This window comes from Gambusia affinis, linkage group LG14 (genome assembly GCF_019740435.1).
Source record: "Gambusia affinis linkage group LG14, SWU_Gaff_1.0, whole genome shotgun sequence".
Classification (NCBI taxonomy): Eukaryota; Metazoa; Chordata; class Actinopteri; order Cyprinodontiformes; family Poeciliidae; genus Gambusia; species Gambusia affinis.
Window position 1 is genome coordinate 2,005,490 of NC_057881.1, and position 17,071 is coordinate 2,022,560.

Below are 17,071 nucleotides of genomic sequence, written 5' to 3' on the forward strand. Positions count from 1 at the left end.
CCTCAGTGTGAGGATATGTCCTGTAAAGGTCAGCTTCCAGTTTGTAGAAGCGGTGGGTTGATTATTTAATAATGCTTTGTTTGTGTTTGTTGAAGAACATCTTTCTTTCTCTGCATTAAAAGTGAAGGAGATTAATTATTGAAGTAAAGGAAACTGGTTTTAGGTTTTCTGGAGCATTTCTCTCATTTCCTGTGATTCTTGGTGTTTTTTCCGGTAGATTTGGTTCAACAGGGAACCAAAGTTGTAACATTTGCTACATTTCCAGCTGCTGTGATTTTCTTTCTCTCTTCTCTGAGTCAAACCAGCCAAACCCTTTGAGCAACTTGTTCCCCTCCTGGCCTGTGGGGGCGCTGCACCAAAAACCACTGGAGAAAATAACACAAAAACCTCACAGAGCATAACTTCCTTCTTCACAAATGTAAACAAAAAATGGAGTGGCATTAGATTTTTTTCAGAAATTCTGGTAAAAGACGACAACCCATATCTCCAGCTAGCGCTAGGCTAGCATGTTTGTTTTGCTTGTATTTACCCAGAGTGCACTGCGCTGTAGTCTCCTTCCTGCCTTTGGATTGGTCTCCAGTTTTTGGTGATCACATTTGCTTTCGAACCGCAGGATGCGGTCCGCCTACAGACTGTAGTTTGCTTTTTGGTCCAGTTCTTTTGTCGAGGAAGTTTTTCTTGGGAAGTTTCTTAATGTTTAATCTGAACTCTGATTCTGACCATAAAATCAAACTCTGGTTACTTAGAAACTTCAGTCTGGGTTTTATTGAAGTGAACTCTGGTGCTGATCGAGTGAATATCTGGACTACAGACCGCTCCAAAAGCAGGAAGTAAACTACAGCGCAGGGCATTCTGGGTAAACACGCTAGCTTAGCACTAGGAGGAGACGTTGCTCCTGGTCTTTTTAGTCTTTGTTCATTTTTCTGACAGAAATCCAGGAAACATTAAATTCCTGTAAAACATTTGTTTCACATTCTTGGGAAGAAAACTTTGTACTTAAACTGAGATCTTTGAGTCATTTTTAAGTCATATTTCAGTTTATATGCACACTACATCTAAAACCTGTAGCTACACTTAATAAGAAGGAAAGTTTAAAATGTTCAACCAACAACATTTCAAGTTTTAAGTAAACTAGCAGGTGAAATTCTTTACCAACTACTTATATTTTTTGTAAAACCAAAGTGGTGGCCATATTTTTTCTTTAATGTCTGAAGATTTTTCCAGCATTAAGTGAGTTTTTGCAGATTTGTTTGGACTGTAGAAGAACTGGAAGGTGTCTTCAAGCAGGAAGTGATCTCACTGCTTCTTGTCCTGGTACTTTGTTCTTCTTCTTCTGCTTCTTGCAGCTGTAATGACACGGTGCAGCTTTGAAGCCTCCATTCTGGCTCTATTTATAAAACCGCTCGTTTCAGTGCCACTGAGTCACTGTCAGCCAGCAGCAGGGAGGCAGCCACACACCACAGAACCGCAGGGAGTTCTGGACGGGCTTCGACCCTTTTCCTCGCAGCGTTGCCGGGGAGACGGCTGGATCCAGGAAACGGGGTTTCTGATGGCGGTTTATCCAGCAGCAGCAGCAGGAGGAGGAGGAGGAGGAGGAGGAGGAAGGCTTTTGGCAGCTGGAGTTTAGATGGAAAACACAGATGTTAACCTGAACATCGTCGCTCTGCAGCTTTCAGTTTGGAGAAAAATAAAAGCTCAGATGGAAGTTAGTCTGAACCCTTCATAGGGTTTATCACAGGGTTTTCTGGTGTTAAATGTTTGCAGATTAATCGTACAAAAAGTTGATTCCAGTAATTGCAGAGACTTTTATTCTGAAAGATTTGTTGATTTCCTAAAGAAGAAGAGAATAATTCAAAATCTAAAATGAGTAATTTGATTAGCCTGCAGGGATTTCAGGAGAGCTGAGCTTCTACTCCAGGATCTGCAGGTCTTTAAATCATTTTGCAGCCTCAGGAACTTGGAGGTCTGATTTATTGATCCAGTGATGGACAGTTTGGAGCATCAGGTCTCCAGAGTCCAAAGAAACATGCACACACATTCAGCTTTTATACGTCTTTGCTGCGTTTTCTTTTTATCCACTTGATGGCTGCACTTCATGCCAGAGAAGCAGGTTGAGGTTTAAGAAGCTTTTAGAAACCTGGTCTCCAAATGTCCTTCAGTTTTTTTTATTCACTCTTTTGGTTCATCCCAGTTTGATAGAGTCAAGATTTAAAATGACATGAAATAAGTAGGCATGTTGCAGAAAATCAATTAATCACATGATAAATTAAAGCAAATTCACTTTGATATGCATGATTTATTATTTTCTCTCTTTCTACCAAAAAGATGAATAAGTCTTCAGTCTGTTGCTTTGGTCTCAACTAAAACTTTTATCATTTTATCGTCCAGCAGAATTTGTTATTGTGACAACTCAAATGAGAATCTTGTTTTATTTAAGGGTGATTTCACACCAGACATGTTTAGGTCTGATTAATCGCTCCAGTCCTGCATCATCTCCTCCAGCTGTACTGGGTCAGGATGGCGGTATTTAACCTGCTAACTGAGGCCTGGAGTCTTTCCACTTCATCATCATCTTAAAACACACACGATAATCGATTTAACCCAGTTTTTATTCCTCTTCCTGACTAAATATTTTGCATCATTCATAAAGCCTCAATCTCACTCCACACCATCAATGAATTATACAGTTTCTGCTCTGTTCCTAAAGCCTCTGACCTCCTTTTCCCTCATTCATCTCCTCCCTGCAGTGTTGAGGCGTGATGGAGTCGTCAGATGATGATACTCTGAGCGAACGCTCCTGCGTCAGCGAGCCGTCGTTCCGCACCGAGCGCTCTGGTGGTTCGCTGTCCCCGTGCACGTCGGGTCTGGTGGGGCCGCCGGGGGACACGCTGCCGTGGAATCTGTCCAAGCACGAGAGGAGGAAACGGAAGAGCCAGGACTCGGTGCTGGACCCGGCGGAGAGGGCGGTGGTACGCGTCGCAGGTGAGGAAATCGCTCTCGCTGCTCGGGTGGTGTGTCTACAAGCAAGGCATTGGCAGCGTGTTGGTGAAGGAGGAATAAGTTTGTTCACACGATAAATCATTAAGAAAATGCTGCACCATCATCGTCCAACTACTTCCTGTTGTCTTCGTCGGTTTTCACCAGTGGGAACATCCGGTTATTGATGATGTGCAATGGCGGTTCCTAATATGAGCAGTATCGGTAACCACTCAGGGCGGCATCTCATAGGGGGAGGTTTTTTTGATAATTGGTATATTTCCATTAAGTAAATTTCATTTTGAAAGGTCAGTTTGCACATTTACATCTCAATGGAAGGATTTAGCTTACAGGATTTTTCTGTTTAGTTTATTTTTTAAAGAAAGATGGAAATACAAGGTTGTGGTAACAAATACTGGATTATTATTGGTTAATTACATGTCATATTTCTCATATTTTGTGTGCCATTTTTAAATGTCATGTATCACTCAGAGCTCCTTTCACATCAACACACTGACATTTTCTCTGATATCTTCTGTATGGTTTGTTTCTGGACGAATAAACAAGCAGTAAAACACCTTTTTGATGTTTTACGTTTAACTGAAACTTTCATCACATGTAATAATTCCTGTTATGAAGACGAAGGTAAATGTCGGTCATTAAATGTAAATGGCAGCCCAGGATAATGATCATATTACCTTCTGCCTTGTGGATATGCTTAGTTCTCATTATTGCAGACAATGGTACAAAAACACATGGTGCTCAGTTTCGTGGAAACGCTAATGCTAACAGCATGCTAACAGCATGCTAACATTACTTGGGGAGCTGCAGGGAATCAAACTGCAGGAGAAAAAGACTAAGAAAGAATGGCTGAAGTTGGTTTTGGAAGAGGTTTTTCCTCACTGATTGATGTTAGCTTTGGGGCGGATTTGTTAAAGTTTGTTCATTTGGTCAAAGTTTTTTGGGATTTTTGGGTTTTCTTTGTAACTCCTGTGTTTAACCACTACCAGTGCTTGCTTTGTTCTAGTTCTTTCTGAATCAACAAGCAAATTTATCTGTAAAGGAAACTGATTGACTGAAATCGGACCTGGATGAGGGTTGGATGATAGATGGGAAGGTATCTGAGAGTTTTACCTTCCTGCTCAGTTTGTTTCTTTTTCACCAGACGTTGGTGCGCTGGTCTTGTTACTGATTGCTGCTGGCTCACCATTATAGGCTATAGATAATTAGCCTATAAGGGGATTTGTTTGTGTAGCTTATTTAAAATATCCAAAAATACTGTAGCTGGGAACTTAAAATATCTAGATGTGATGTTAATTGACAGCCAATCCATGAGCGCCGTTCCTTCATGCTGATTGGCTGATCGCCCTGGAGCAGGAGTGAGGAAGAGTGTTGATGTTAGCTACTCTGGTGCGTATGACTTCATATTAATGTATAGATGACTGAACAATTAAAATAGGGAGTTATGCGCAGTTGTTGTCTTAAACTCTGCAAACACTAAGAGGGAACAGAACCTAAATCTGTTAAAGGGGCAGTACTAACCACACACAGATCTGGAGTGTTGCCTCGATTCTGTAGCACCATTCAGCTGTGCTAAACGCCTGGATGGACCTAGCTCCGCCTTCCGAGGACAAAGCTCCTCCCCCGCCCAGCTCCTTCAGACTAGCCAGCAGCAATTAGCAAACACCTGGTAGAACTGCTGAGCTCATTATAGGAGCTTCTGCTCAGTGGTAAAAATGTTGTTAAAGGATTAATAGAGGTTGTGATAACTTCCTGAAGGCGGAGTTTCAGAAAGAGCAGGAGTTTCTTAAAGAAGCAGAAACCGATTTTCAAGGCGTTAAGTTAAAAAAGTAAAGTTTATTTAAAGTCACATTATATATATATATATATATATATATATATATATATATATATATATATATATATATATATATATATATATATATATATATATATATATATATATATATATATATATATATATATATATATATATATATATATATATATATATATATATATATATATATATATATATATATATATGTACATATTTATAGCCTTTCTTTAACAACTGACGGTAAAATAGTTACTTGATTGTGTTTTTAAATGCCTCTGTGTTCCTGGAAAACACATAACATTAATTTGATGCAGATACTAGACGCCACAGACATTTGATCACTTCAGTCCTGAGTTTATAAATTAAGTTGGTGATAATTTGTTATCTTTTTGCACCAATATCTGAATAGATCCAGTAATCCTTGCAGAGAAACTGTTTCCCTTCACTGTGATGCTACAGAAACTCAGAACAGAAGTGAAGGAGTACCAAAGACTGACTTGTTCCTGAGCTGGAAACACCAGGCTCAGCAGGATGAAATGATGTAAAAGTGGGATTAGTTCTGCAACAGTGTGAGGTTTTGTTACATTTCTCTGTTACGGAGCAGCAGAAGCAGAAGTTCAGATATTTTTATTTTGTTTTACTGGTTTCAGTTCAAACTCATTTTCAGCTCTGAATCACCGTTCTGGTTATTCCTGTATGTGAAAGAAAACCAGCAGTCATTAAAGCACTTACGGAAAATGCCAGTTGTGAGAAAATGAGGGTGGTGGAGATGCTAGGAGGCGATCAGAAGACAGTAAAAGCCTCGTTTAGTGACACGGAAACAGCAAGTAGAGCGAAAGGCTTTGTGTTAGATAGAGATGCACTTATGTGTCCGTCATGTGAGGATTTATTTCTAAACACATTTTCAGACTGAACAGTGTTTCAGTTCACACTTCCTCCCTTTTTTAATCAACCTCCTGCTGCTGAAGAGCTGCTTTCTGCTGAGGAATGACTCATTTCTTCTTATTCGGCAGTAAAGTTGGAAACAAAACAATTAGAGTTTACAATGTGGCTTCATCTCACAAAATATGGAAAACCTCATTTCAGTTTTAAGGAATTGCCAACGCTGCAAAGACAGTGTTGATACAGACACAACGCTAACGCTAAAAATAAAAGATTAAAATAATCCAAAAATGATTAGAAAATTATATTATAACCAGTAGCATGCAGACGAAGTTATATTCATAAACCTGATTAACCGCAGACTGTTATACACCTTGAATTAAATATATGATGAAAAAGTAAAAATAAATGTCTGGTAGTGTTTTTGTTGAGTGTTTTATTTACCAAAATGAACTAAAGATGCTTGAGAAACTTATGTAACTAGTTCTGTTACTAAATAAACAACAACTGCGTAGAGATAACAGTTAGTTAAATCCTTATGTCTCCTAAAAATGAAAGCAACAGCTCAGAAAATGTCCATAAGAATTATAAATGATATATCTCAGAAATTATTCTAACAGAGATTAATGAGATTAACTACAAGCCTTCAAACTGATAACAAGATGTCTGCTCAGATTATTTACACTTTTAATCATCACATCACAATTTTTAAAATAAAACTGAATCTGCTGTTCTGGTTCCATCCTGTTCTGGTTCTGTCTCGTTGTTCTGGTTCCGTCCTGTTCTGGTTCTGTCTCGTTGTTCCATCCTGTTCTGGTTCTGTCCTGTTCCGGTTGTGTTTCTGTTCTGGACCCAGTCGGGCGTGTAAACGTGATGATGTTATGTTTTACACGATGCGCTGCGTTCCTCCTGATTTCCTCTCAGCTCGGACCTGGAGAGCAGAACCTGAAAACGTTCAGCTGCTTCCCTCAAGCAGACGGTTCACTGCCTGAGAGTTTTAGTTGAATTATTGTTAGCAACAGAGGGAAGCTTCAACGGGCAGCAGATGAGTTTTAAATAGAGGATAAAAAGAGTCGGTGCTGTCCGGACTGGACCCGCCGCCTGCTGAGCCTGAATATTAATGATCCAACCACCAGCTGCTGCCTTTCCAGCAGGGATCCACGTCTGAGGGAGAAAAACTTCAAGTTATTTCTGTCATTTTTGTGTTTCAAACATGAATCACCTCTGATTTTAAAAGTCTCAGCAGAACTAAAACATCTTGGAATACATCAATACGTTGCATTTGGATAAAATAATTTTTTTAAACATTCATAAAAATCTAAAACAGAACAATAAAGTTAGACTTGATCTTCTAAATGTGGCTGGAAAAGTGAAAAAGAAAATGAATTTAGGATTAAAAGCAGCCAACAGCGACTTACACAGAGAATGAGGGTGAAATGAGTTATTGCTCAGATTTAAGGTTTATTAAAACAAACACACAGGTAAAGATTAAACAAACAGAACCGAAAAATATCAGTTTTTTTTTTACAACTTACTCCTTTTAAGTTGCTGTTAATAAATAAAATTAAGTGTACAATCTTCTTAAAGTAGCTAAAATTATAAAATTAGTTGAGTTGTGCAAATTAACTCAGAACTTTAGTATAACTTAGACATACTAAAGTAAAGTAAAGTAAAGTAAAGTAAAGTCCACTTGTTATGTTTTACAGTGTATAAAGTTTAACCGATCCTGAAATGTGTGGAGTTGGTTCATTCATTTGTCATCCAGCTGCTGATCAGTGGGGAAGTTTCTGCTGCAAGTCCTCATCTTTTTATTTTATTACTGCATCTATCATTTTAGTAAAATAAACAAATAAATCAAATTATAATGTCCCCACAGCATGATGCTGCTTCTCATGCATCAAGCCTCATAGATCTTCTTGTTACGGATCATTTTTTTAAAAACTTTCCTCCAGCTCCTCCAGGATGAGGCTCCAGCTTATGGAGCAACTTGATATGAAACATTTAACAAATATTAATAAGGGGGGAAGGAAACATTTGTATAGTTTTGGATGGATAGAAAATCAATCTTTCTATTCGTTTCAGTTAAATTTCACAAATCCCAAAATGAATTAATTTACACCCACAACGAGGGGATGAAACCATCTTGGTTTGATTATCTTACAAACATTTTATTGGTTAATATGGTGATTTAACATTTTTCGTTCTGAATTTCTGCATTTCTCCTGAAAGCAGCACATTGAAGAGAAGCAGATTCTTTTAGCTGGACATGAACATCGTCTGTTAAACCTTCTGGATTCTGTTGGATGTTTTCTTTCACTCTTTAGCAGATGTCTTTAAGCTGGGAAAACTGACTTTAAATGATTTATGTTGTAGCAGAAAATGTTTGATGCTGCAGCTGTAATCATTCAGGACCCCACAAACCTGCCTGCATGTAACTTAGGCGTCCTCAGTGCTGCCTGCTGCTTCTTTACTTCCGCATTTATTTTATTCTGCAGGCGGCTGAAAGGGACGCCTCGGCCCAGGCTGTTACGCTGTTGCCATAGTGACAAGGTCTCCTCCGTTTCCATGGCTATAAAAAGGCGAGGGGAAACAATGGTTGTTGGGGGAGTGAGGGGCCGACTCCAGATACAAGAGGGGAGAGAGAGAGAGTTCGAATTTTAATTTGGAGCAGGAGAAAAGAGGAGCGAGTGTGAACACAGAGAGGAGTGAATGATCAAGTCTGAGCAGAAAGAAATGATGAGAGGAAAGAAAGAGACAAAGAGAGAGGGATGGAGGGGAGGGGGGATCAAACAGAGGCAGCGATGAAAGGATGACTTTTAAATCTGAGTGTGAGGGAGGCCATAAAGAAAAGGGGAGAGAAACACAGGAGGAGGGAAAGATGAAGAAAAACACCCAGAAAGAGGAGAAAAAAGTGGAAAATATTTAGTTTAGTTTTTGTGAAGCACATCTAAGAGAAACACTCCTGTGTGTCGCGCCACATTTATACCCCAGGGAAACATAAACTCATAGCTCACTGATTAAATGTTCCAAGAAACAAACTGAAGTGTAAATTGCAGAAAAAGCTTTTTACCCATTAGTTTTTTAGTTTATCCATGTAGTTTTTAAAAGTTTGGACTCTTCAGTGACAGATTAAGTTCCTTCAGTAAAACATGAGTTTATTTTGAAGCTGAAAATGTTTCTTCTTACTCATCAGGCAGCAGCACAGCAGAGATTATCTGATTTAAATACCTCCATTCATGCTTTCTTCACATTATTTTATTATCCCATTTTTTCTTGGTTTTATTTTTAATCATTGATTGAGTTTGCCTTTAAAAGTCCAAACTGAGGATCAGTTCTAATCCGAGTCACACGACGGCTGAAACAAAAAGGGTTTGATTCAATCTCCTGACAGTCATTTAAACCTCACAGTTTCATTGGTCTGAGTTCAGAGAAGAATGCAGGAGTGGGATCCTGGTTCTGGTTCTGGTTTCTGATTCCTTTACAGACTTTTCGCCAGTCAGAGAGAAAACATTTGTTTCCTGGTTTCCAGCTGAGGTCTCTGTGAAGCTGAGGTGTCGTCATGTTGATGTGTTGAGAACTCGATGTCCTTTTGGCTCTGAGAGCGCAGTCACTCTGCAGCCTGAATCTGCAGCCTGAATCTGCAGCCTGAATCTGCAGCCTGAATCTGCAGCCTGATTCTGCAGCCTGATTCTGCAGCCTGATTCTGCAGCCTGAATCTGCACACATTCAGCATTTAATGCACAGGACGTGTTCACTCACATCAGCTTTCTGCTCTGACGGGATCCGTTGCCACTCCAGAAAGTTTGATTCTCGTTGATTTTCATTGAGGATTTCAGGCTGAGGCCTGAATGAAAAACTTTTTAAATGTGGTTTAGAGTGTTTACATGTTGGAACAGCAGACTTTAATATTTAATAACATAAATGGAGCCATGTGAGGTGCCAACAAAGTCCTGCTGGATATTTCTTCCTCCTGTTAGTGTTGATCCAGCTGTTCAGTCTGAAGGTTTGTGGGAATTTTGCTTTGGATTTGTTTTTATTTTCAGATTATTCTTTAATGAAAGAATAATCTGATTATTCTTTCATTAAAGAATAATTAATGAAGTGTTTCATAACAATGAGAATGTTAAACAGAAAAAAAAACCAGACAAAAAATATAATAAATTAAGCAAATAATAAAAAATTATAATAAATGAGATGAAAATTTAGAATAAAACTTGTTAGGAGAAAACTAAAATAATAAAAAAATATTATTTCACTAATTGTTATAAAAATTTAACAATATCAGAATGTTAAAAAGTAAGTGGAAAAAAACAATAAATGAACTACAAATAATAGAAAAAGAATCAAAACTAAATAAGGTGAGAATATTACCTATAAAATAAAACTATCAAAAACTGTTTTACTAAATATCAATAATAGAAAAATAAAATATAAGTCAGTATTACCATAATAAATTAAAAACAATAAAAATATTATTATTAATTAACAAATAAAAGAAAAATGAAATAAAATAAGAGATAAGGATGCAACCTAAAAATTAAAGCTGCGGAGCAGCGTCGTGCGGCCCTCGCAGCAAGCGCCGCTCCGGCTCACTGGCCACCGCGGAGTTCCAGCCGCCCATGAAAGCTCTCGCCAGCGGCGCCACGCAGCAGGAGCTGTCACGAACCTTCCCCGCCCGATCGCCCGCCAGACGACACACATGAAAGCGTTCGGCAGCGCTCCCCGACAACTCACAAAAAATCTGGCGCAGATCGGTCCATTTACGGCGGAGATATAGCTGATGGATTAACCTAGGGGGCGCAGTGGAGTCAAATTACATTTCAAAACTTTTGAGCTCTTTAAAGGTTACCACAGGTCTTACATTTCAAGTTTGGTTCCAATCGGCTCATCCATGTGTGATTTAAAGACAATCGTATGAATATGGCGAGGGTCTGATATTCGCCATTTGGCCACGCCAACACTGTTCAACCAGCATTGACAGATGTCATCACCTTATCATTTTAAGTGAGTTTGAATCCCATATGCTCGGGTCTGATATTGCATTTTATCAGACCCGAGCGTGATAGAGGTCACTTGACATGCCACGCCCACCTGCTCCATCAAAGCCGGTCGGGGCTGGAATCCAAAATACACCAGAATGTCTTCTGTGTCTGGAAAAACTTTCAAGTTGATTAGGTCAAAGGTGAAAGATAGCGACCGTTCCCAGTAAAACATGACACTTCCTGTTCTCAGGGGGCGTGGCCTGAGTGATGTCACCATTTGACCACAGGTTCTTTTGGGTCAACCCATGATGATCAATCACTGAAAGTTTGGTTCCTCTGAGAGTTTTACTGTAGGAGTTATAAGAGTTTTATGTTTCATGGCGAATAGTCAAAGTTTGACACATAGCCACGCCCACATACTTTGAAGTACGACAATTCCTTTGATAACGTTTCACCCTTCATGCCTCAAGTGTGTGCTGAGCGATTTTGAAGTCTGTATCTGAAAAACTGTAGGAGGAGTTCGATCAAATACAAAGGCTGTAAACATCAAAAATGGGGTCAATTTTGGAACTTTATTCCAAAATGGCCGACTTCCTGTTGGGTTGAGACCATGGCTCCCAGAGACTTTTTAGTACGTCCTGACAAGATACAAATGTGTAAGAAGTTTCATAATTCTAGGTTAAACCATAGCTCGGGGCTGATCATTTTAAATTTTCTAGGGGGCGCTATAGAGAAATTAGGCCACGCCCACCAAATTTTATTATGGATTCCTGTCTTGGGGTGGATAAAGATCCATCCTAGTGAGTTTGGAGAAGTTTGGCCCAAAACTGTGGAATTCAGAGCCAAACGTATGACAGCGGCGTTAGAGGTCACTTCGCCACGCCGCCACGCCCACCTGCTCCATCAAAGCCGGTCGGGGCTGGAATCTTCAATACAGCAACATGTTTCCTGTCTATTAACATAGTTTCATGTTGATTAGGTCAAAGGTGTAATATAGGGACCGTTCCCAGTAAAATATGACACTTCCTGTTCTCAGGGGGCGTGGCCTTAGTGATGTCATCATTTGACCCCAGGGTATTTTAGGTCAACCCATGATGCTCAATCACTGAAAGTTTGGTTCCTCTGAGAGTTTTAGTGTAGGAGTTATAACTGTTTAGAGTTTCGTGGCGAGTTGGTGAACTTTGACCCCTGCTAGCCCCCCTTCAGCATACTCAAAAAGTCACCGTTTTGATAACTTTTAATCGGCCATGCCTTCTGATCAGACTGACCGAGTTTGAAGCCGATCAATCGAAATCCCTAGGAGGAGTTCGATCAAATCTGAAGGTGTAAACGGCAAAAATCGGGTCAAAATGTGACCTTCGATCCAAAATGGCCGACTTCCTGTGATACTTGGACTATGACAATAATTGTAAATTCTGAGCGTCTTGGGGAGCTCTACAACTGTACCAAATTTCAAGTCTCTACGACAAAGTAAGTGAATAGAAAAGGGTCTTTTGAAAATTGCTAGGTGGCGCTGTTGAGCCATTTCTTTTGCGATTTTTGCGACGACCTTAAAATTCAAAATTTTTCACCAGTCTCTATGCTTCCGCCAAGTTTGGTGAGTTTTTGAATATGATAAATCCCCCAAAAAGGCCCCTCTTTTGGGGGGCAGAATAATAATAAGAAGAAGAAGAATAATTAAAGCTGCGGAGCAGCGTCGTGCGGCCCTCGCAGCAAGCGCCGCTCCGGCTCACTGGCCACCGCGGAGTTCCAGCCGGCGCGAAAGCTCTCGCACCGCCGCCCGATCGCCCGCCAGACGACACACATGAAAGCGTTCGGCAGCGCTCCCCGACAACTCACAAAAAATCTGGCGCAGATCGGTCCATTTACGGCGGAGATATAGCTGATGGATTAACCTAGGGGGCGCAGTGGAGTCAAATTACATTTCAAAACTTTTGAGCTCTTTAAAGGTTACCACAGGTCTTACATTTCAAGTTTGGTACCAATCGGCTCATCCATGTGTGATTTAAAGACAATCGTATGAATATGGCGAGGGTCTGATATTCGCCATTTGGCCACGCCAACACTGTTCAACCAGCATTGACAGATGTCATCACCTTATCATTTTAAGTGAGTTTGCACTGGATTAAATCCATATGCTCGGGTCTGATATTGTATTTTATCAGACCCGAGCGGCGTTAGAGGTCACTTCGGCATGCCGCCACGCCCACCTGCTCCATCAAAGCCGGTCGGGGCTGGAATCCAAAATACACCAGAAAGTCTTCTGTGTCTGGAAAAACTTTCAAGTTGATTAGGTCAAAGGTGTAAGATAGCGACCGTTCCCAGTAAAACATGACACTTCCTGTTCTCAGGGGGCGTGGCCTGAGTGATGTCATCATTTGACCACAGGGTCTTTTACGTCAACCCATGATGATCAATCACTGAAAGTTTGGTTCCTCTGAGAGTTTTACTGTAGGAGTTATAAGAGTTTTATGTTTCATGGCGAATAGTCAAAGTTTGACACATAGCCACGCCCACATACTTTGAAGTACGACAATTCCTTTGATAACTTTTCACCTTTGATGCCTCAAGTGTGTGCTGAGCGATTTTGAAGTCTGTATCTGAAAAACTGTAGGAGGAGTTCGATCAAATACGAAGGCTGTAAACATCAAAAATGGGGTCAATTTTGGAAATTTATTCCAAAATGGCCGACTTCCTGTTGGGTTGAGACCATGGCTCCAAGAGACTTTTTTGTACGTCCTGACAAGATACAAATGTGTGCCAAGTTTCATAATTCTAGGTTAAACCATAGCTTGGGGCTGATCATTTAAAATTTTCTAGGGGGCGCCATAGAGAAATTAAGCCACGCCCATCAAATTTTATTATGGATTCCTGTCTTGGGTTGGATAAAGATCCATCCTAGTGAGTTTGGAGAAGTTTGGCCCAAAACTGTGGAATTCAGAGCCAAACGTATGACAGCGGCGTTAGAGGTCACTTCGCCACGCCGCCACGCCCACCTGCTCCATCAAAGCCGGTCGGGGCTGGAATCTCCAATACAGCAATATGTTTCCTGTCTGTTAACACAGTTTCATGTTGATTAGGTCAAAGGTGTAATATAGGGACCGTTCCCAGTAAAATATGACACTTCCTGTTCTCAGGGGGCGTGGCCTTAGTGATGTCATCATTTGACCCCAGGGTATTTTAGGTCAACCCATGATGCTCAATCACTGAAAGTTTGGTTCCTCTGAGACTTTTAGTGTAGGAGTTATAACTGTTTAGAGTTTCGTGGCGAGTTGGTGAACTTTGACCCCTGCTAGCCCCCCTTCAGCATACTCAAAAAGTCACCGTTTTGATAACTTTTAATCGGCCATGCCTTATGATCAGACTGACCGAGTTTGAAGCCGATCACTCGAAATCCCTAGGAGGAGTTCGATCAAATACGAAGGGTGTAAACGGCAAAAATCGGGTCAAAATGTGACCTTCGATCCAAAATGGCCGACTTCCTGTGATACTTGCACTATGACTATAATTGTAAATTCTGAGCGTCTTGGGGAGCTCTACAACTGTACCAAATTTCAAGTCTCTACGATAAAGTAAAGTGATTGGTTTGGGTCTTTTGAAAATTTCTAGGTGGCGCCGTTGAGCGGTTTTTTTGGCGATTTTTGCGGCGACCTTAAAATACGTAAATTTTAAACAGTCTCTATGCGTCCGCCAAGTTTGGTGAGTTTTTGAATATGATAAAGCCTCCAAAAAGGCCCCTCTTTGGGGGGGCAGAAAAATAAAAAAAATTAAAGCTGCAAGCAGCCTCGTGCGGCCCTCGCAGCAAGCGCTGCTCCGGCTCGCCGGCCACCGCGGAGTTACAGCAGCCGCGGAAGCTCTCGCACCGTTTCCAGAGCCGGCGCCCGCCATAGCCGAACGTCATCGCGAACCTTTCCCGCCCGATCGCCCGCCACACGACACACGCGAATGCGTTCGGCAGCGCTTCCCGACGACTCACAAAAAATCTGGCGCAGATCGGTCCATTTACGGCGGAGATATAGCGGATGGATTGACCTAGGGGGCGCAGTGGAGTCAAATTACATTTCAAAACATTTGAGCTCTTTAAAGGTTACCACAGGTCTTACATTTCAAGTTTGGTTCCAATCGGATCATCCATGTGTGATTTAAAGACAATCGTATGAATATGGCGAGGGTCTGACATTCGCCATCTGGCCACGCCCACACTGTTCAGCCAGCATTGACAGATGTCATCACCTTATCATTTTAAGTGGGTTTGCACTGGATTAAATCCATATAAAAAACAGAGAAAAGTTAGACATACTGCAGGAAAAAATGGTGACTTTCTGTGGGTAGTGGGTGGGGCTAATGAACTAATCATTCTATCCAGGTGGTGCAGCAGCGGCACATCTAAAGTCACCAGGTTACTCAGAACCCATCCAAACACAGAACAGATGCTTAGAACAGATAATGTGCCAAACTTTCTCCAGCTGAACAGAAACAAAACTGAAGTTATTATCTTTGGACCTAAAGAGGAACAATCTAGAGTCAGTGCAAAGCTTCAGTTATTACAACTAAAAATCAGCAATAAGGCCCGAATCCTGGGAGTAGTGATGGACACTGACCTGAACCTTCACAGCCACATAAAGACAGTCACAAAGATGGCCTACTATAACCTGAAGAACATTTCCAGGATTAAAGGACTAATGTCTCAGCCAGATCTAGAGAAACTCATCCATGCATTTATCTTCAGCCACATTGATTATTACAACTGCCTCTTCACAGGTCTGTCCAACCAATCAAACAGCTGCAGCTGATCCATAATGCTGCTGCTCGTGTTCTCACTAAAACCAGGAAGATAGAGCACATAACACCAGTTTTAAAGTCCCTCCACTGGCTCCTGTAGCTCAAACAATAGACTTTAAAATACTGTTGTTAGTTTATAAATCACTGAATGGTTTAGCACCACAATACATTAAAGATTTGCTGCTGTTGTATCAACCTTCCAGACCTCTCAGGTCTTCTGGTTCTGGTCTGCTCTACATCCCCAGAACCAAATGAGGAGAAGCAGCATTTAGCATCTATGCACCACAAATCTGGAACAAACTTCAAGAAAATTGTAAAAGAGCTGAAACACTGACTTCCTTTAAATCTAAATTAAAACCCCACTTGTTTAGAGTTGTATTTGAAATGTAATAAATTGCAAATGTATTGACAAAACCTGACTTGATGTTTTGTTTTGATTGTTGATTCTATGTTGCATTGTGTTTTTGTCTTTGATTTGGTGTAAAGCACTTTTAAATGCCTTGCTGCTGAAATGTGCTTTCTTTAACTAGGAAGAAAGTAAACAGATCTCAAAGCAAAAATTAATCCCTTAAAGCTCACATAAATGCTCAAGAGCCATGGCATTAAAATTAAAATTAATTTAAACTCTAATTTAAACTCTAAGAATGAGTTTAAAGTTCATTCAAATCATTGATTTTTATTTGATTTGATCAAAATCAAAACAAATTTTGTTTTGATTTCAAACAAAATCCGATTTGAAAAAATAAATAAAAATTCACTGTGAAAATGTCAAATATTTACAAAAATATTTTTATAATTTAGAATTACAATATATACTGTAAATTTCTTAAACTGATGTAAAAATATTGCAAACAACAGTTTTACAACATTATTAGCATGAAAATTAAGGCAATTCTTCATTCGTTTCTATGCAATTTTTGAAAAACATCATAAGTCAAAACAAGGGAGCTGCGTTAGCTTGACTGTCAACCGTCATATTCAAGCCTTCGAGGGTGGGGGATGGAGGCGTGCATGCGTGTGTGTAAAGAAGATCGAGCCAGAACCGCACACAGTAAAAATCTCTGCTGGGATCCAAACCGCTCTTAGAACTACCGGAGGTTCAAATTCTGCTTATTCATTTTAGCTTACAGAAAAGCACCAAATAAACAAAACCGAACTGAGAAATAAGATTTAAGCTTTGGCGTATTACTACGTACAAGATGTTTTCGCTGGGATGCAAACCGCTCTTAGAAGTACCGGAGGTTCAAATAAAAGCGAACTGAGAAATAAGATTTAAGCTTTGGCGTGCGCCATTACAAGATGTTTTGACAGAGAATCTTTTTTTCTCCACAATTTTGTTAATTATAAAGATGATTCAATAATAAAATATCAGAAATTCTTCTTTTCTTACTTCAGGAAAATTAATAAGCAGAGTGCAGCTGCAGGCGCTGCTCTCTCCGATAAAATCCTGCATGCTTCTGTGCACGTAGATAGCTTAGCTCGTTAGCTTGACTGTGAACCGTCATATTCATATTCTGTTCTCTAGTGCTAATAAGTGATATAAACGCAAATATAGGAGATGGAAATGTATACTTACATAATAAAAACGCACATGCAGACGGGATTAAGG

At 40.2% G+C, this 17,071-nt stretch overlaps 1 protein-coding gene across 1 annotated transcript in view; it reads left to right on the plus strand.

Annotated features, from left to right (window-relative positions):
- Positions 1-17,071, plus strand: part of macf1a (microtubule actin crosslinking factor 1a) — a 204,722-nt gene that overhangs the window by 1,966 nt on the left and 185,685 nt on the right. Inside the window, exon 2 of the mRNA XM_044139234.1 lies at positions 2,748-2,982. Coding sequence (XP_043995169.1) covers positions 2,760-2,982 — 223 coding nt within the window. The 5' untranslated portion in view covers positions 2,748-2,759. The remainder of the gene's footprint in view (positions 1-2,747; positions 2,983-17,071) is intronic.